This window comes from Glycine max, chromosome 9, assembly GCF_000004515.6.
Source record: "Glycine max cultivar Williams 82 chromosome 9, Glycine_max_v4.0, whole genome shotgun sequence".
Taxonomy (NCBI): Eukaryota; Viridiplantae; Streptophyta; class Magnoliopsida; order Fabales; family Fabaceae; genus Glycine; species Glycine max.
Window position 1 is genome coordinate 8,074,880 of NC_038245.2, and position 21,838 is coordinate 8,096,717.

At 31.7% G+C, this 21,838-nt stretch overlaps 1 protein-coding gene, 1 long non-coding RNA gene and 1 pseudogene across 2 annotated transcripts; 1 reads left to right on the forward strand and 2 right to left on the reverse strand.

Moving 5' to 3' along the window:
- Nucleotides 1-3,706: 3,706 nt before the first annotated feature.
- On the forward strand, nt 3,707-6,770 carry LOC112997812 (uncharacterized). Its single transcript, XM_026123896.1, has 2 exons — nt 3,707-3,859; nt 6,240-6,770. The coding sequence occupies exons 1-2, from the start codon at nt 3,707-3,709 to the stop codon at nt 6,768-6,770; spliced, it is 684 nt and encodes a 227-aa protein (XP_025979681.1).
- Nucleotides 6,771-7,101: 331 nt separating this feature from the next.
- Nucleotides 7,102-17,583, reverse strand: LOC112997751 (uncharacterized). Its single transcript, XR_005886528.1, has 6 exons — nt 17,370-17,583; nt 14,782-14,846; nt 14,418-14,527; nt 13,991-14,077; nt 13,580-13,899; nt 7,102-7,768 (listed from the first exon to the last, which is right to left on the reverse strand). It is a non-coding gene; the product is annotated as an uncharacterized lncRNA (long non-coding RNA).
- A 2-nt stretch (nt 17,584-17,585) lies between these two features.
- Nucleotides 17,586-19,150, reverse strand: LOC100793337 (pectin acetylesterase 10-like; annotated as a pseudogene).
- Nucleotides 19,151-21,838: the final 2,688 nt, after the last annotated feature.

Genomic DNA, 21,838 nt, shown 5'->3' on the forward strand with positions numbered 1-21,838 from the left:
TAAAACAACTGATTTTTAGTAAGCACGAGCGTGCTTCATGAAAAACCTATGTTTCGTGAAGCAAAAGAGGTACAATTCAGACCTCAAAACACACCCAAATTCAAAATGAATAGCATAAAAAATTGGATCACATCATGAGGAACAATACCCCTCAATTAATTTCAAGAAAACATGCAAGAATCAAGAATTCCCAAATTTCTAGGTTTCTAACTTTCAAAACCAAACACTCAATTAAACCATCCATTTCACATCAGGGCATCAATTGACCCATCAGACATGAGCAATTCATAGTTATCATTGTACAAGCAAAATTAAAACACATAAAACACCCCAAAATTAACCCCAATTTGATCCTCTAAGGATCCCTACACATGTTCACGCTAACATCAATTGTGATAAACTCATCCCTTACCTCTAAGCGAACTCATGTGTGTAGTTTAGCAGTGATAGCGACATCTCTAGTGATTCCCTAAGATTCCTCAAGCTTTTCTTCTGGTTGTTCCACTAAGGTTTCCAGGCGTTAGAAAGGAGAAGGGAGAAGGAGATAGGATTGAAGTCTCAATTTCACTATCTCCATGGGAGGAGAATTTCTCTTTCTAAAGACATTATTTCACAAATCCCAATAATGATAATGTGTGAAAATGAATTCTGAAGGTTGTGTCCAAATTTCAAGACAATCCAAGGGTTAATTGGTTTGGAATCATAGTTTTACTCAGACATGTTTTGATATATGCAGAAAAAAAAGAGTTTTGAGAGAAAATAAGAGAAAACGAATTTGGGAGGAAGAGAGTGTAGAAACGTATCGTAAATATAAAAACTGATCTAATATGTTTATTTATAGCTAGGGTACAATGAGTTTATTATTTCTCTATTTTTTTCTTTATTTTATTATTTTATAAAAAGATTATATTTTACTTTCATTAAATAAATAACCAATTAAAACATCCCTTTATTTTCTAAAACATCATTTTACTCTATTTATTTTCTAACATTATGAAACCCTTATTTTAATTAACAAAAACCATTTTCTCTCATTTATTTAATTTCTAAAAACTCTATTAATTTTAAAATAAAATTTTATTTATTTATTTTACAAAAAAACGGAGTATTACAACTACATCAAAAGAACTATACATCCTAGAAATTTGAAGCTGTTAAGGAAATCCACGGATAAACACACCACATGTTATATCTTTCTACTCCATTGTTATATCTGTGATGATTCCCGAGCTCTTTGGCTTTTTGATGTTGCCAAAGGGGGAGAAAAGGTAACAAATGATTTCTTACCAAATACAAAATTAAAGTATGTGCATAAAAACATATTGTAAAAACTATCTAGCGTTAGTTAATCCTATTGTTTGTTGTTTGCTTGAATCATGATTTCAGGTATTGTATTGTCATCATCAAAAAGGGGGAGATTGTAGATGCAATTGCCTTTGGTGTTTTGATGATGATCATGATGATATGATGCAATTTATGCAAATGGGCTTTTCAAGATTAAATTCAAGACAATACTTCAAGATTAACAAGCCACAACATCAAGATGATCACTAGTATATTAGGAAGGGAATTCCTAATTGAATTAGCAAAGGTTTGGCCAAGTAATTTAAATTAAAAAATGTTTCTCAAAGGTTTTACTCTCTGGTAATCGATTACCAGAGGATGTAATCGATTACCAGTGGCCAAATATGTTTTATAACAGTTACTAAAATTTGAATTCGAAATTTTAGACTGTGTAATCGATTAGACAATTTTGGTAATCGATTACCAGCAGTTAATAAACGTTTTAATTCAAATTTTAAAAGCTGTAATCGATTACACAATTCCTGTAATCGATTAGCAGACAGGATTTTCAGAAAAATAATTCTAAGAGTCACAATTTTTCAAAGGCTTTATTCATAACCACGAATGGTCTATATATATGTGATTTAAACACGAATTTGCTCAGAGATTTTCAGAACAACAAGTGTTTATCCTCTCAAAGAGCAAAAATTATTCTATCCTCTTAAAAATTCCTTGGCCAATTCAATTGCAATTCATTAAGGAATTATTTGAGTGCTCAATCTGTAAAATCTATCTCTTTCTAGAGAGATTCATTCTTCTTCTTCTTCTCATTCTCTAAGGGATTAAAAGACCGTGGGTCTCTTGTTGTAAAGGAATTCTAAACACAAAGGAAGGATTGTCCTTGTGTGTTTAGAACTTGTAAAAGGAATTTACAAGATAGTGAAACTCTCAAGCGGGTTGCTTGGGGACTGGACGTAGGCACAAGGGTGTGGCCGGACCAGTATAAATCTGAGTTTGCATCTTCTCTTCCCTTAATCTCCTTTGTTTATTATTGCTTTATATTCATATTCAAATTGTTTTATTTGAATCAATATTTAAGAAGTTCATTATTAAGGGAATTTATAACTCAAATAAAAAGTGAAATAGATTTTAATTGGGGAAGTAGTTTGAAATATCTTAATTCAACCCCCCCTTCTTAAGATATCTGAGGCCACTTGTCTAACATATAGTTATAGTGTGCTTGGTTGTAAGTTGATGTGATTTTCCACGTTTTCTTGAAGCAAACATATATAGCTTCTATGTTTTTTGATAAAATGACATGGTTTATGAAGTCCTGACCTTGATTCTAAACACACATGGTTATTCTATTTAGTAATTCAAGTTCTTTGGGAGCAAGAGAATTCTCTTGCTCTGTGCTATTATGCTAGTTGCATGCGCCATCATTATCTGGTGTCCTCTTTAATGACTATTCTGGACTGTTATTTGCAGATCTTACCAAATTTGCTAAGATAATAGATACATGACTTCTCCCAAATTGCCTAAAATCATAGAGATATGGTTGAAGTTCTATCCTCACAAAAGAACCATTTTCCACTTTCCTTATGTACCAGGGATACTACTCTTATTATTTTGGTACCATACCATGCCATCTATAGGTGTTCTATTCCTCAAGTATGATCATCAATCTCATTCACTCATATTTGAAAATCATTTCGTTAATTTAAGCATCAGAATGTCTTTGTAGGTACCATCATTTGTTTCCACCGTTTGAGATAGTAATGTAACATGTTCACAAGTTATGCCAGGAATCCCAGGTAAGAGCAACTATATTTTTAATGTAGAGAATTTAGCACATTAATTTGTACATAGCAAGAAAAACCTTTTCCTCCCTGGACACCTTTGAAAGTGTCTCTAATTTATTTGTTCTTAAACAATGACTTGCTTGAATACTCTGTTATTTTTACTTTAGTGCGATGGGAAGCCAATAATAGCTTTAAGCCATATTCGAAAACAGTCTAGTTGAAAACAAGAATTAAAATATCAATGTTCAAAGAGCCTTCATCTGAATTCCACACGATATGCATTCCTTAGTGCTATATCACTATATTTGTTAAATATGGGATGCATGCATTCCTTAATTATATTAACGATATTATGGAATATATGGATCCAATAATATTTGTGAAAATTGCCTTAGGTAAAGCATTAGATGCTACAACATATTATTATAGGGCTACATTTCAGTTTATTCCATTCCCTCAAGAGGGTTGGTTGCTGGCAATTTGATGGAATAGCATTGAATTTGTGAGGTAATGTTATTCTCAAAGTCATCTATAAATGGATGTCTCTTGCACTCACCTAGATAATTATAAGAACACTTTTTAGCAAACTAAAAACACTTTTCTTAGAAGATAATTGCAAAATGGCATCACTCCAAGCAGAGAAACTTGTTGAATCTCAGTCATTAAGGCAGGTTAAGAAAGAACCTGCAAAACCCAGTGGCAGCACTCCAAAAGCTCCTTCTTCCAAATCAGCTCCAAAGAAAACTCAAAAAAGGTCTCAGCCTAAACAGAAGGTACGTAATTTAAATTTGTCTTCATTACACAAGCATGTTTTTTTTTTAATCAACAAATGTTAATTATTAATCTGTTAGAGGGGGATTTGACGATGTATTCCTCCTTCCCTTCTCTCTTTACCATTAAGCCAACCTTATATCTCCATCATTACACAAACATGTGATTATTGGCCTATGCACAAAGTTAGTACATAAGTAAACACTATAATATTGTTTATATTGAGTGTATCCAAATTAAGTTCATATTGTGTATTCATGAATATCAGCACATTATTAAACTTTGTTCAATATGTTATTCCTCAAAATAATCTTTTATGGTTTCAGGAAAGCAGCAATAAATAAGAAGATATCTCAGTATTATGATGAATAATAAATAAGAAGATATCTCAGTATTACGATAGATATTTTGCACACGTAATATAATTATCCAATATATATATATATATATATATATATATATATATATATATATATATATATATATATATAAATAAAGAAGATATTTGTAGATTATCTTACACATGCGCTTGAACTTTTCTTTGAGCTCGGTCATGTGGTCACTGTTGGTGATGCGAAGATAATAGTCAGGATAGGTACTCTGATCCACGCAGTTGGGAGGAGTGGCCGTGCCAATAGCCATCACGATGGCAGAGCCTTCTGCACGTTGTGCCTTATGAATCTCTTCAACACTCACCATTTTCCTAATTTTCAATCTCTACCAACAACTAAGCTTCTTTGAACCAAAGAATTAATGAAACTCAAGTAGTAGTATCTACGAAAGAAAGGCTATGATATGAATGATGGGGATCGATGCTATACAATGGTTTGGAATGTTAGGAATTTTAAAATTCCTAATTAATTAATATGGGCTACATATTATATTATAACATTTATATTAGTTATTTACATTTAAATGGGTTCAATATAAAGTGATCTATTTAAGTGAGCCCATTAGACTGCCAACAGATAATTGATATGGGCTTAATGAGCGGAAACCAGTTTGGTCCATTAGGGGATAATGGGAACCCAAATAGTTTTAAAACATAAGGCATGGTTATGGTCCCCAATATACCAAATCAACAAACAGTTTCTCCTCTCCCCATCTGAAGAGAAAACGAAGGTCCCATAGGGAAGAAGGTGATTTGGTTGAGGAAGGTCATTAAACTAATTGTTCGTGACCACAGTCAGATTCCGTTGCGTGTAAATCAAGCTCTATGGATCCAGGTATTCCTTAAAACCTCTTGATAATCTGACGTAATGTGTTTTGGTGCTCATTTGGTATTGTATATGGTTTATTGAAAATTCCCAACAAGTGGTGTCAGAGCCACCATTACTGTTAAATTATTGGGATTTAAAGCTCTATTTGATATGTATTATATCTGGATCATTTTAGTTATATGAACCCTAATTTTATTTTGGAGAGAAACTATTTTGATCGATAAAATTATAAAACCCCTAAATTCATGTGTTATGGCCATAAAGTTTTTCTCCTCTTTAGAATTAATAAAAAGCCTCTAATTTTGATTTACGGGATTGTACAATTTTTTGTTTTGTTTGTGTTGCATCTGCTGGCATATTATTCTATTTGGGATAAAGGTTCTACGTATCTGGTGTTGGCATTTAGTACGTGACACAATTTCATAAATAAATATTTATATATATTTTGGGCCAACTATTTTTTTTATGAAACGGTGATAAGCTGATAATTTATGTGGTTGGTATAAATTTGTGATAGTATCGTGATATGTTTGTTTCGGGTGCGTAATTAGTTTACCATGATGTAGTTTTTCAAACATTTACTGCTATCACAATTTGGTGCAAATTTAACCATTACAGATCTTTTCCATTTGATTGTGTGTCCAGTAATTTTAATTAAATTGATTGAACCATTATGTTGCCAAAGTAACCTCTATTGTGTAAATTGATTTAATTAAATTGCATGGATGTTAGTATGAAATTATTTATGCGAATTGTGTTCGGCCCAAAGGAAGACGCAATTTGGCCAAATAATAACATACCTGCGATGATAAATATGTGACAATTATTTAGTTTTTTTTTTCATGAGAATAATAGTCGGTCCAAAGAAAGACTATTATTTGTTAGAACTAATTGTTAATATTTGATCATTGCGTTGAAAGTACCAATTACAAATTAATTTCTCTGTCCAAAGACTAGAATTAATGTTGTGCTAGGTATCTTGTGATGGATCTGTTATGGGAAATATTTGCATGTCTTGTTATATATATATACTTTATATGACTTGCTTGATTATTTGTGAACATGTTATTATTTTGTTCTCTCTTTACTTAATATTACCAGTGCTGCAAATGTTACTGTCCATGTGAATTCTATCTCAATGCTGAATAGGACAAATTTTAAGGTTTGGAAGGAAGTCGTAGAAATTGTTCTTGGCTGTATGGATTTGGACTTGGCATTGAGGACGAAACGACCCATTTCCACTCCAGAAACCTCTAATAAGGTAAAGATTGAGAAGTGGGATCGGTCCAACCGAATGTGCCTTATGATCATGAAGCGCTCCATTCCAGAGGCGTTTTGGGGCTCTATTTCTGAGGGTCAAAGTGCAAAGAAATTCCTTGAGGAAATTGAGCAATACTTTTCCAAAAATGAAAAGGCGAAGACGAGTAACCTTTTGGCCAAACTCATCTCCATGAAGTATAAAGGCAAAGGAAACATATGGGAGTACATTATGGAGATGTCCAATCTCGCATCAAAACTCAAGTCACTTAAGTTAGAGCTCGGTGAAGACCTGCTCGTGCACTTGGTTTTGATCTCGCTTCCTGCACACTTTGGGCAATTCAAAGTGAGCTATAACACTCAGAAGGACAAATGGTCCCTCAATGAGCTTATATCTCACTGTGTGCAAGAGGAGGAGAGGCTACAACACTACTAAAAAAATGGCTTTTTACGACGGTTGTAAATCATCGTTGTATATAACGTCGTTGAAACGAAATTACTTTTTGTGACGGTTACTATAATAACTGTCTTTGAAAGTTAGAACAATTCAAAGACAATTATTATCGAATAACCGTCTTTGAATGTAGTGTCTGGCTCGACATTCAAAGACGATTATTATGTAATAACCGTTTTTGAATGTTGCGTCTGCTTTTATATTCAAAGACGGTTATTACATAATAACCGTCTTTGAATGTTGTGTTTGCTTTGACATTCAAAGACGGTCATTAGATAATAACCGTCTTTGAATGTTGTGTCTGCTTTGACATTCAAAGATATTTATTACATAATAACCGTCTTTGAATGTGACATCTGGTTCGACATTCAAAGACGGTTATTAGATAATAGCCGTCTTTGAATGCTGCGTCTGCTTTGACATTCAAAGACGGTTATTATGTAATAACTGTCTTTGAATGTAGTGTCTGGTTCGACATTCAAATGCGGTTTTTGGATAATTCTGAATTCCCCACAGAATCACTCAAATAATCTTCCAATATGTGCTATGACCCGTATTTACAGAGATCCTCAAATCCCATGTATTCATGATTATCGATCTTGTGTACCATATTTACAATGCCAACTCCACATAATATTATGTCACCGATGTAATAAGTTTTGAGAAAAACCAAAAGAAAGTTACGATGCATGCTCACCTAATGAGACTGCACTGACAAATATTGTGGAAGGTAATAAACATGATAAGAGATGCTCTTGCAAATAAAGAGCTGTTGTAACAAAACATTTAACAAAACACATAAGTTACAGGCAAACAAGTTAATTAATCGAATAGTTGCATCAAATATACACAGTTAATTAGAACTTAGAAGTTCTCGGGCACTAACCATAAGGAACTGGAAAACGTTTCAACAGGTAGTATTCTATAACAGACATAGATAAGGAGAAGGTCATGCCAAAGGTGGTTGTGGCGCTAGAAACCTGCACACAAGACATTCAATCCTGTGAATAATTTCAAACAGAAAACTAATAGGGGACTATTATTGCGTGAGAGTCAGACAGGTTCAAATCATAAAGGATTAATATTAAATCACAAAAATCATGAAACATTTTTAACTATTTCTTATGCTGACTTCGATGGAAGACTCCACGTTCTAAATTGATCTCATTTTATAGAGGTGTGGTATCTATAATTAGGAGGAGAATTATCGATTTTACATGCCTATGAGAAATTAAGTAGTTACTTCGTCGGTACATTGGCAAATCGATCTATGCAAAGTCGTATCAAAGGAGAGTTTAATTACCTATCACAAATTCTTGGTCAATGGTCATAGACGTAAGAGTTTAGAAGAGAACAAGGAGGAAAAGTAAATTAAAGATAGGATTTTAAGAATCAAGTGGTAAGGTGAAGTAGTAGATGGGTGGAGAGAAGCGGCAAAAGTTGCAATATGCCCATGGGAAAGAAGTTGCAATATGCCCATGAGAAACTTATCACGTTAACTGGACCACCAATTTCATTTTTGGAGGGTTATTTGTGAGTTTGTATAGTAATAATAATTCGTGCAGGGGAAGGTTATATATATTTTATAGTTTTTTGGGAACCATGAGCAGGTATATATGGACGGTGTAAGGATGATGTATATGTAAAGACCAATTAATGAAGTCCGTGGTGCATTTAAATCAATCTTACATAATCATTTATACAAAGACAGTGACCATCATGTAATCAAAGGATCACATGAAATACTATGATATGATCATGAAGAGAAGAGAGAGAGAGAGAGAGATTCATTGACAATTGACATCAACAAAGACTATATATATGTTGAGAGGAAGAGTTTTCTTAATTGGACAAAATCAGACATATATACAATGAGCTTGACACTAGTTTAATTTTGTAATACATTTGGAATCATAGTTTACTAGTTGAGTCATTCATCATATATTCATATTGGAAATTAATTTAACCTAGCTAATTAATGTTTATTTAAAAATTTTCATAAATTTTATTTTATATTGGGTCCATACTTGATGATGGGAGATGTCATGTTATCATGTTCAAGTCATCATATGCTTAGATCTAAGAAAACATGTGAAACGATCCCTAAACTGTCATGTAAATAAAATTGCGACGATGACTGGTATTGACTAATTAAATGAAGAAAAAAAAAGGTCTTTGATGAATGAGATATAACCATGCTATATATAAAGTAATTGAACCCAAAATGAATTATGAGATGTTTTGTCGTTATTTTCAAGACGTGCCTTTTTGTTTTTGAAATCTATGACTTTAAAATGATGAGTATATTTTTTTTACTGCAAAATGACGAGTAGGAGTAGATGATATAGTAGTAATTAAGTTATAGACTTTAATCCTCTAAAAACAAAGTTATAGGCTTTAATGGTATGCAGCCACAAGTCTTTATTTCTACCAGTTTTTTTCCCCTTCAACTTTGGGCCTGTTTATGCCACGTAAAAAAACTTTCTAGGTTTTATACAAACATTATTTTTTGTGTTTTTTGTAAAAGCTTTATACATACATTACTCATTGTTTTATTTTTTACTCAAATTAAATTTAATGTATGATACCATCTTTTGCATTTTTAGTGATATATACTACATTTTCTCATTCAAAAAAATGGTACTACATTTTTAGAAGAACTCATTACCATTTTAGTGAATAGAACTGATTTTTGTTTTAGTCCATTTCAAGAATACAATTAAAAAGATGCTAGTGCATGTGACTCTGAGATTTGATATCGAAATTAACCCCTTAAATTGAAAAGAGCTCGCTTGTAAGTTGTAGTGGGGGCAAATTATCCTAAATGGGGTCTTTTTAGAAACTATTTCCCAGAATGGGTTGTTTCTAAAGATTTTCCATCATGGGTCTCTGTTTTGCACGTGAAACTAGCCATCCATGCATGCATATCGCCAGCATGCATGGCGAGAGAAGCCTGCAAGGGATCTGCCAGGGGGGTTGGCGATTTGGCACCCCTTTGTCGCCACTATGCCTGGCGATTTGTCTTTGGCGTGCAAATGACGCAGGCTTTGTGCAAAGGGTGCAGGCTAGGGGGTCACGGGCTATGCTGGTGTCGCAACTAGGGATGGCGATTTGTGTGGAGCCTAAATCGCCACTTGTATTGGCGATATGTGGTTGTTGTGCTTTTAAATAGCAAATTCGTGGGATGCTTTGTGCCTTAAAAAAAATGGCTGAACCTGTGTGAATTCTTTTGGTGTCTGTAAAGAATTTCTCAGTCTTCTAAGTGTTTTTAAATTTGTCTCCAGTAATTTCTCTTTTATGTTGTATTAATTTATTTATTAATTTACGTAGTATCATTTTTATTTATTTGAAGTATGTTTGATGTGCCTTTAAATAGCACATTCATGTGATGCTTTATCCTTCATGGTTTGTGCCTCTAAAGAAAATTGAGTCTCTGAATGCTTTTTGTTCGTGGGTCTAAACATTTCTGAGTCTGTGAATGGTTTTGTGTTGGTGCCTCTAAAAATTTCTGAGTGTTGTAAGTGTTTTTAAATTTCTGTCAATCATTAATTTCTCTATCATTTTTATTTATTAATTTATGTGGGATTGTTTTTATTTATTTGAAATAATTATTTTGAGTCTGGAATATGCTTTCTTGTATGCTTCATGGTTTGTGCCTCTAAAAAAAATTGTTGAGTCTGTGAATGCTTTTATGTTGGTACCTCTATAAATATTTGTAAGTCTTCTATATGTTTTTAAAGTTTGTCTTAATGAGTAATTTCTGTTTTGTTGCATCATTTTTATTTATTAATTTATGTGGGATCATTTTTATTTAGTTGAAATAATTATTTTGAGTACGGAATAAATTTGAAGTTTCAACAGACATCATTTTTATTTATTAATTTCTATGGCATTGTTTTAATTTATTTTAAGTAATTATTTTTAGTCTGAATTAAAATTTGAGTTTCGAGTATTTTTTGTAATTAAATATTTTTATTTTGAAGTTATTAATGTTAACATTAATTATTTATAATAGGAAGTTAGTAATGAATTGTTCTGCCTTTAAAATGTATACTTTGGAAGGTTTCGTTCGGCCTTTAAAATTTTTGAATAACTAACTTAATATATATATATTTGAATTTTTATATTTGAATGACAAAATATATTCTAGAAATACTAAAATTTAAATATACACTCCAAATAAATTAAAATATATGCAAACACAATTTCAAATAAATAACAATATATATATATATATATATATATATATATATATATATATATATATATATATATTTGAATAACAAAATATTTTATATAAATACTAAAATTTAAATATAAACTCCAAATAAATTAAAATGTATGCAAACACAATTTTAAATAAATAACAAAATATATAAATTTGAATAACAAATGTAGAAGCAAAGCTTCATGATGAATCAAGATTGATTTAAAGATGTTTTGATGATAACAAAGATGATGACAAAAAGCTCAAAGGTCAATCAAAGAATGAGTTCAAGATGTTCAAGATAGAATCAAGAACACTTCAAGATTCAAGAAGAAAGTTGAAGAACACTTCAAGATTCAAGAGGAAAGTTGATTTCAAGAATCAAAAATCAAGATTCAAGGATCAAGCTTTCAAGAATCAAGATCAAGATTCAAGAATCAAGAGAAGGTTTAATCAAGATAAGTATGAAAAGGTTTTTTCAAAAACTGAGTAGCACATGGATTTTTCTCAAAACATGTTTATCAAAGAGTTTTTACTCTCTGATAATCGATTACCAGATTATTGTAATCGATTACCAGTAGCAAAATGGATTTGAAAAAGTTTTCAAATGAATTTACAACGTTCCAATTGATTTCAAAAAGCTGTAATCGATTACAATGTTTTGGTAATCGATTACCAGTGCCTTTGAACATTGAAATTTAAATTCAAATGTGAAGAGTCACATCCTTTCACATAAAAGCTTTGTGTAATCGATTACACTGATTTGGTAATCGATTACCAGTGATTGTTTCTGAATAAATCAAAAGATGTAACTCTTGAAATGGTTTTTGACTTTTTCAAATTGGTTTTAAGTTTTTCTAAAAGTCATAACTCTTTTAAATGATTCTCTTGACCAGACATGAAGAGTCTATAAAAGCAAGACTTTGTTTTGCATTTCAATTATCTTAAACAACCTTTACAATACAATCCTTTACAACTTTTGCATCTCTTTGAACTTCTTCTTCTTCCTTTTGCCAAAAGCTTTCCAAAGTTTTCTGGTTTTCCAAACCTTGAAAACTTGTGCTATTCATCCTTTTCATTCCCTTCTCCCTTTGCCAAAAAGAATTCGCCAAGGACTAACCGCCTGAATTCTTTTTGTGTCTCTCTTCTCCCTTTTCCAAAAGAACAAAGGACTAACCGCCTGAATTCTTTTGTGTCTCCCTTCTTCCTTGTCAAAGAATTCAAAACGACACAATTTGAGAATTCTTTTGATTCTTCCCTTTCCCATATACAAAAGATTTCAAAGGACTAACCCGCCTGAGAATTCTTTTGTATCCACATTCACAAAGTTTCAAAGGTTTAACCGCCTGAGATCTTTGTCTTAACACATTGGAGGGTACATCCTTTGTGGTACAAGTAGAGGGTACATCTACCTGGGTTGTTGACTGAGAACAAAAGAGGATACATCTCTTGTGGATCAGTTCTAGTGGAGGGTACATCCACTAGGTTCAAAGAGAACAAGGGAGGGTACATCCCTTGTGGATCTTTGCTTGTAAAAGGATTTTTACAAGGTTGAAAAAAAATCTCAAGGACCGCAGGTCGCTTGGGGACTGAATGTAGGCACGGGTTGTTGCCGAACCAGTATAAAAGCTCTTGTGTGTTTGTCTCCTTCTTCCCTACTCTTTTACTTTCTGGTGTGCATTTTAATTTCCGCTTTTACTTTTGGTTAAGTTTCTCTTCTACTCCTTATTCACTTAACAACATAGTAAAAGCCTTAGAAGAGTAAATTTTTAATTAGTAAAGGTTTAGGAATAATTAATTCAACCTCCCTTCTTTATTATTCTGAGGCCACTCGATCCAACAACAAAATATTTTATATAAATACTAAAATTTAAATATACACTCCAAATAAATTAAAATATATACAAACACAAATTCAAATAAAGAAAAAAAAATATATATTTGAATAACAAAATATTTTATATAAATACTAAAATTTAAATATACACTCCAAATAAATTAAAATATATGCAAACAAAAATTAAAATAAATAACAAAATATATATATTTGAATAACAAAATATATTATACAAATAACAACATTTAAATATTTTTTCCAAATAATTTAAAATACATACATAAATTTAAATTAATAACAGAAAATATTTTTTAATTAACAATAATTAAATTAATTAAAATATATTCTACAAACAAATTTAAATACAAAAAAAAATTATTTGCAAACAAAATAATAACTAACGTATCATATATTTAAATAATAACTTAAAATAACTAAACAAAGTAATATAAAATACCAACTAAAACTATAACATAGCATATGTATAACACAAATAACCGCCAAAAACCTAAATCAAATACTAATAATATACCAACTAAAACTAACGTAGCATATATATAACACAAATATTAACATACAAATCTAAAAAACCTAAACAAAATAATATTAACAATTCAACTTAAACTAAGTGGCATATATACTTAAAAAACATAAACTAAATAATCCTAACATACCAATTATAAGGTAACATATATATAATCCAAATAATATTAATATTTGAAGTATGAAAGTTAAAAAATAACTTACGAGGAAAGGAGGAAAGCAAGAAGAAAGGAGTTAAAAAACCACCAAAAGGGAAGGACTAAGCAAGAAAGGCGACGGACGAAGCAAGGAAGGCAGAAGGGGAGCAAAGGTTTTCTCTGATCATGCATGACCAAGGCTCTTTATAGAGCTGCAAACCAACTCCAAACCAACTTGCCAGGAGGAGTGGCGATATGCCCTCTGAAAAGCAAATCGCCAACATGACTTAAGGGTAGTGTAATGCTCTGGTGCCAACTCTTGAATAGAATTACCTGTAACAAGTTCAATACCCAATACAATGTTGAACAAGTAGTCATATAGTTTTCCTGTCAATAGGAGATTATTGGTCTCGAGTTAGATAAATTGCATGGTATAAACTATTCTTTGGTACTAGTAGATATGAAAGAGCAAACAAACCTTGACAATCTGTAGTGCAAGGAATGAAACCCAAACAAATACAAGAAGGCCAAACTCCTTCCAATATACATTTTCAATAATAGTCACCTACAAAATACACATTAGTTAGATATCAAAATCACCTCACATCCATAAGAACTCACTAACTTTTTATTTAGATAATCTACATATGACTGCACATGCTAAATTTATAGTTATCAAATTTTTAAATAAAAATTAGAGTTTATTTTTATGTATTATTGAAATATCATCATAAATATAATTTTTAAAATTGTTATCATTTATAAAAATCAATAACCTTACTAACCAGACTGTATATAATAATCATTAAATGAGAGTAAAAAATGTTTACAAGTATATTTAAATTAAATTCTAAAAAATATCCACTGGGAAGAGGTTTGTATTCCACTTCAGCCCCAGAACGTACACCAAAAGGAAAGTTTCATGTACGCTGACATCAAAAAGAAATTGATCTGGTAAAACTTTAATATGATTTGGTCCGAACTCATCGTTTGATAGAGGACGTTTACCAGCTTCCTGAATTGAAACATGTGTTCATACAATTAGCCATAAATTCCAGATTAAATATATACAAAAACACAAATAATTAAACTATTAATCAGAAAACCTCCGTAAATTGATCTTTTATGGTCAATAAATCCAAAGACACAAAGTTATTAACAAAACATTACTTTCTTCTCATTAAATTCTATTAAATTCTGTTGTTTGTTATGGTAGCATGTCAGTAAAAAAATATGCAGTGAAAATATAAATGATTAGTTAAAGGAGACCTTTTTCATTATGGTTTCCTTTTTTCATGTTTCAATCCCCTTAAACCATGCTTTTGTTGATGTGCCTGCAAGACAATAAAATCCGTTAGAGGGGTAGCATAAAGAACAATGACTAATTGAAATCACAGTTAAAATAATTGTTACCTAAGAAGAGAACAATAAGCAATATAGTCACAATCCAATATGGAAATACAACGTTAAAGACCACTCCAATGCTGATGCCAAGCATGAGCATTGGTTGAATGAGAAGTGTCAAATCATAGTCAATGATGGGCATATTCATCGTAGGATGTCTTAGCATAAGGTTGTAGTAAACAGTTGACACGACATATAAGACCAATAAACAAAGCATGCATTTACAATTTCCTAGAATTTTTATCAAGGTGAATATTCTATGGCAAAAATCATATAATCATTAAGTAATTATAAGCTCAATCTAGTATACAAACTCCTCCACATACCAAGATGCGATATTCTTAACTAAAACTGCATTAGAGACATGATGAAAGACCCACCTTGTTCCCAATGACAGGAGAGTTGTCAGCAAACCTTGTATCTGCCTCTCAGATTGGCAATGAGCAAAACATGAATTTATGAACAATTCATTTTGACGTGATCTCATTGCCAAGGTACATCTTTTCACTGTACATCTTTTCTCTGTTATTTTTTTTAATTGGTCCACTGTGTGGTGCTAATAGTTTGCAAGTTCATTTTATTTCTATTTTCTAGCCACACGATGAGAACAAAATGAAGGTGAGCTTTACTATCATTAACTTTCACAAAATCCCCCAATATAAGATGCAGTAAGTTAATTAACAAATTAAATCTTTATCATAACAAAAAGTTTATTTCATTCTTATTATAAAAATAGCAGCTATTATCAACAGATATACATCTTTGTTTCACCTCTAAGTCCAATGGGACATCTTTAGAATAAAAGAATAATCAAATAACTATTTATCATATAAGTCCAATAGGATCTCTTTAGAATAAAACAATATAAAAAAACCAAATGATTATTTACAAAATATAACCATTAAATAAATGAATTTCATAATATTATTTGTTAGAGCTATAAATTCTTGTGTCTTTCTTGAAAAAATTCTTAAATCATTGTGCAAGGAGGTTTTAGTATCCTTTCATACTATTTTTTAATCCACCGGAAATAATCCCAAAATATGATATATAGCTTGAAGACAATTCAAAATTGTCGAACAAAGTATAACCTTGTTAGATTTTTGACAAGAATATTAATTTATTCAAATAATAAATAAAATGATAAGATCAAATGTGAAGCGCACATAGACTTTGTACCAATTTTTGGTTCACTACAAACCGCAATTTAAAATCATGACACGGATATAAAAAAAATAGGGAGGTGACTGGTGCAGTGGTGCCTTAATTGCATGGGTTATTTTGTGGTAATGATTCAATGCCGGACAATGCGTGGTGCTGTGTTGGTATGCACAGTGGTGTGAAGTGTAAGCTCAATTCTGGTTTGGATATGATGTAAATGCGTGCGAATATTTTGGCTCCAGGGACTAGATTTAACTAATGGTTTGTCACCAGAAGTTGAGCAATGGTGATTTTATCGAGATAAGCGAGTGTTTACATATTGTTTAATTTTTAGGAGAGGGTGATGGTTGGTTAGAGTCACTTCAGGTAAATGAGAGGTTGGCTTGAGCGGATTGACTCAATTGGTATTACATCATTGGTTCAAGCGGGTGAATCATCGATCAACTTGGTTGAAGCATCTATATAAATATGATATTCTCTCTAACACTAATCATAAATATAATCGATTAATTTTTATTTATTAAAAAAATTAGTTAATTTTATTATTAGCATTAAATTTGTTTATAAATATAATTTTTTTTAAAAATTTATTCTTAACTTTATTTAAAACCTGTTCATCTTTTTTTAGGAGAGAGAAAAAAATAATTTAAGATATTTTAGTGAAATTTAATTAAAATACAAGATAATTGATATTATCTAAAAGAAAAAAAATCAAAATTATGTCTTATAGAAAAAGTTATCATTGCAAACCTCAAGATATATTATTATGGTAAGAAGGATGAACAAAAATTGAAAATTCAAATTCAAAATTATCTTGATTCAGCGTGAAATTATTAAATCATGTGACTCTTTACTCATTCCAGTATAAATGATTAATCAATTAAATAATAGATTCTTTTGCGCTCCCTGCAATGGATGGACAAAATATTTATCAAGCTGTAAGAGCTATAAACTTATAATCATGTCAAAATGGACAAGTTTCAAACCATACAAGCTAATTGGCATGTAGCAGATCCTCATTTCATATTAAACAAAGGTTTTCAGAATTCAATTTAACTGCAAACAATATAAGTTCCTACTGAGATTTGGTGAAAAACCTTGTGAAGATCCATGATTAGAACAGTAGTATCCAGCATGGAGTTTGAGTAAAAATGACATTTTATTTCACATTAGCTTATTTGAAATAGTTGAACCAAATACTATTAGTCAATTATCACGATGACCATGAAATAGGAAATGTTATTTTGCTTTCATACTTAAAGAAATTGGTGGCCTAAAAAAAACTGTGGTACCTGTAGCCTTACGTCACCACTGAAAAAATTCCTGATGGTATGTCCCCTGGAGACATCAATCCTGTAATAGAATTAACAAAAAATTTAAGGACCAAAAATCCTGTGGTAATGATGGAAACGGCATTCATGGAATGAAATTCTGCAGTTAGTCACATACGCATCAAGAAATAATCCTGCATCACTAAGACACTTCACTTTCGTAGTCTGTGGGAAAAAACCTGGATTATCTTCCAACATTATTGCTTAATATTCCAGTAAAAGGTATCTGTTTTTCCATGCATGTTGATGACCCACGCTGTGTTTTCTTGCGATAAACACATGATCTAACGTCATTACACCACCCACCTCCCTGCCACAGGATTTACACTTAAATACCAACAGAATTTTTTATAGCACAAAAGGGAAGTAGCTTCATCAACACTTGGAAACAACCATACATGACATGTTCAGATCCCAAATAATTTATCTGAGTATTTTCAATCATTATCTTTTCACACACACAATAAAAGTCAATTCCAACATTACTTACACTAGAAATGCTTAGTCATTAATCTTTACACAATTAAACTTGCATGGTATATTATTTCGGTATAGAAATCTAAATCTATTAAGAAGATATAAAAAGAAGCACGTGCTACAGATCAATTTGAAAGATCATATTCATGTGATACCTCTAAATTAACGATCCAGCTGTTTGCTCCTGATCCATATCCCCGATGCAAATGATAAGCAGGCAATGTTCCATCCAAGCAAACTGCGACAACGAAAGAAAAGAAATATATTTAGCTAAATTAAAGGGCAACAAATTGTTATCTATCACCCAAAAATAAGGCTCTATATATGCTTTCTTTAGTTGATAAAAGTGGTGGAAAACTACTAGACAGGACGCCAATGGCAGATTCACTTAGAAGATTACTGCACAGGTTCAAACCGTAACTCCATAAGCAATTCTGCCATGTTGCAGCTACTCAACTAGCCCCTAGGTGTTAAGGGATCTCCCAGAGAAGGTTGTCCACCAAGCAGAGAAAGTGACATCACGGATTCAAACCCACACTGATGGAAAAGGTGGGAATTTGTACCAGATCCTTAACAACTAATATCAGCCCGCATAGGCTCTGTAAATGCTTTAGTTTCTGAGTACATGCCTTCATATTTTTAGTCATTTTTTAAAAATTAATTGACATGCAACAAGACTTTCAAGCAATTTCTAATTAGATGAACTACTTTCTAAATAGCAATGGATCTTACTAAAACAAAAATCAGAACAACTAATCAAATCTGCTTCACAAACTCTCATTCATGAGATGAAAAAACAAAGAGGGTGGAGTTATACTGTACCTGCTCCTTTGCCAGCAGCACTTTGAATAACTGTGAGTCCAACCATGACAGATGTTCTCCCAAGGAGGGATGAATGTACCTGTTCTTGAGACTCCAACAGAGACAACTCGGTTTCATTGAAGTGGTGATATTCATAGGCAGAAAAGGAATCAACCCAGAAGCTGAAAACAAGTGCTGCAACAATGCCAAACCATAAGAGGTTCCCCATTCTCATTCTGGCTGCTGTTGCTACTTGTTTGTGAAAGAAACAGCACACAAAATGCACAGTTGGAACAGCAGAAGAAGCCAAAAGGTGGTGTTTTTCCTTGGTTAATTAATAATGGCCCAAACAATGCACTATGTGCCAAATACTAGAAAATAGAGAAATGTGGGAAGGTTCATAATAATACTAAGGAGAGAAGAAGGAAGAAGAGGGATATATTTATAGACAGTGAACAAACAGTGTTTGCCGGGCTTTTTTTCAGGTTTTAATTTCAGCATGCGCGTTTCGGATCTTATGTTTAGCTGTGGATGATTTTTCATCAAATCCAACGATTAGGCTAAGCATAGGGACGAATATGCCACCTCCACCAACACCACCAACGCTTCCAAACGTGGCTACACAAAACCCAACAAAAGTACCCACGACAATTTGCCATCCAAATTCCATATCCTACAAAAGTAACATAACATCCACCATAACATAATTTTTCCTTTTCGTTGGCATGGCATGGCATGATATCTATCCAATTCACAATAGTGACAATATGGCAACAATAAAGTGAAAGTCCACCGCAGAAAGTGAACAAATCCATGATGACCACCTTTTGAGCCAAATACTTTTTCCCATGTTCACAGAGAATTACACTGACAATTCTAATAGCCTTATTCATCCGATCCAATCAACGCATTATTAACTTCCTCTGCTGGCTTTGTCATTCATTCGATCCAATTGAAACATTAATTCACAAAAAAAACATATCAATCAACAAAATGGAGTTAAGAAAAAGAGAACATCAAAGAAGTCAAATGAGCTTATCCGCATCCACATCCAAATTGAAACTCAACAATCGCTAAACATAAAAATAAAAAAAGCAAAGAAACTTCCTTAGTTTTTTGCTTACCTTTTCCTTAAAGAAAAACAAAACCATATGAATTCAACACGAAAGGGAGCAGCCTGTGATATGTCTTGATAATGCCATTGCCGCTGAAGAATAATATTCTTACTTTCATGTGGATTCCTCATAGTAGAAGAAGTGATTCCATTTTTCATTCTGTTTAAGCTGTGAACTTCTAAAAGAACTCCACGCTTTGATCCTTCGTGTTCTCTCATTTCATGACATTCAAAAAGCTCATATTGTTTGATAACCTGTGTTTTTGGCACTTCTACAGTCTTGATTAAATGACTGATGTGAACATCAGCTGCACACCTCATCCATGATCTTTATTATATAAAAATCTGCACGGTTATTTATTGAAAACTCTAAATAGCTATTTGAGTGGAGTGTACATCATTTAGGATCAACAGATTTTAACATAATACAAGTAAAAGTCCAACTCACACAAAAACAATAGTAATAATAAATTTGTAAGTCCTTACCCTCCCACTAGAAGAACTAGTTGAAGTTTCCATGGAATCCATTTTGGAGTCACGGATTGCAGCTTCCAGCCAATCAGGAGCTTTAGTAGCAGAAGACCTACGAAAGAAAAATTCATCAGGTTGAGACAAACAGAACAAGAAGGATTGAACTGAAGGCACTAACAAGCTTCATTCAATGAAGATCAAAATCATACATAGTTATTGCTGTTCAGTTAGGAGCTCTTATTCTTTGTCAATATCTCCTTTTTGCTTATTGTTTCTAGTGCGTAATTTGTATGTGCAAATCTTTGCAATAAAACTGAATCTCTCCATCATCAGCTTCCAACAAAAGTCATTTTCTTAAGTTATATTCCGATTGTTTGTATATTATTCAATTAAATCTGTCAAAATAAATTTGATGGTTCATAAAAGACTTGCATATTAATTGTAATTTCAATCTAATTAACTAATTTAATTGAATCTAATGGCTTTAAATTAAAAACTTTCCAGATTTAAAGGTTGTTGAAGAAAATTTTTAAAAAAACAGAGTTGCAAAGTTAATTGAAAATATTTTTCCTTCAAATATTTTAACCATTTTTTTTCTCCTTCATTCAAATACACTCTTCTGTTTTCCTTATCCATAGCATGTTTAATCTTGTTACTATTTGGATCCTCAAGAGTAACTTTATTTGCTATTTGACCATAATATTTCATGTTGAATAAATTAGGCATCCTTGTTTTTTTCTGGATTGTTAGTTGAAAAAAAATAAAGTGTTAGACTCAAGAACTATAGGTGAAAAAAAATCATGAGCGTTATATAACAATAGATTCAGATAATATGCATGTAAGTATATTCAGCATGCAAAAAATGTTAATACTTACAAAGGCAGGATGCAAGTCGTAGAGAAAAGTTTTTTTCTTTTTTTTTTTTCAAATGATTATGATATTTTCTATGAAGTCCAGAATATCCTACACTGCCCATTGATTGAGTCTGACATAAATGAGCAACGCAACTGCAATGTGTTTATCGATCTTTATATGTGCCAAAAATTGTGTATATATTGAAAATGAAAGGTGAATAATCGAGAAAAAAAAAAAAGGAGAAAGAAGAAACAAAGATTCACATAGAACAAAGATAAAAAAAGAAGCGTTTTTGGTAGTGTGTGGTTTTTTTTTTTTTATAAGAAAATAAACATATTTATACCCATAATGTACACAAATGATAATTATGATCCTTGTATTGGAAACAGATAGAACAATTATTATATGGAATTGGGACTCAAATAGGACCTATTTTTTCCATTGAAAAATTACCAAAAAAATGATTCAACAAACATAATTACCTTAGTGAAAATTAAGCGTCAATTAAGATTTATTGATATAGCATTGGAATTTAACAATTTGGTCTCACCCTAAAAGAAGTAACAATTTTCAAATTTCAAAAAAGTCAAAACATACTGAGATTTTCTTTATTTTTTTTCAAGATAACTTTATTTTTTGAAAAAATTGAATGAAAATAAAAAATTATTAATGATTAGTGTTTTACTTGGTAGATGTTTCATTTGTTGCAAAG

Bases quoted from the DNA above. Each gene is read 5' to 3' on its own strand.
- LOC112997812 (XM_026123896.1), top strand. From the start codon at position 3,707: ATGGCATCACTCCAAGCAGAGAAACTTGTTGAATCTCAGTCATTAAGG. The intron at 3,860-6,239 runs GTACGTAATTTA...ACAAATTTTAAG, and splicing joins GGTCTCAGCCTAAACAGAAG to GTTTGGAAGGAAGTCGTAGA.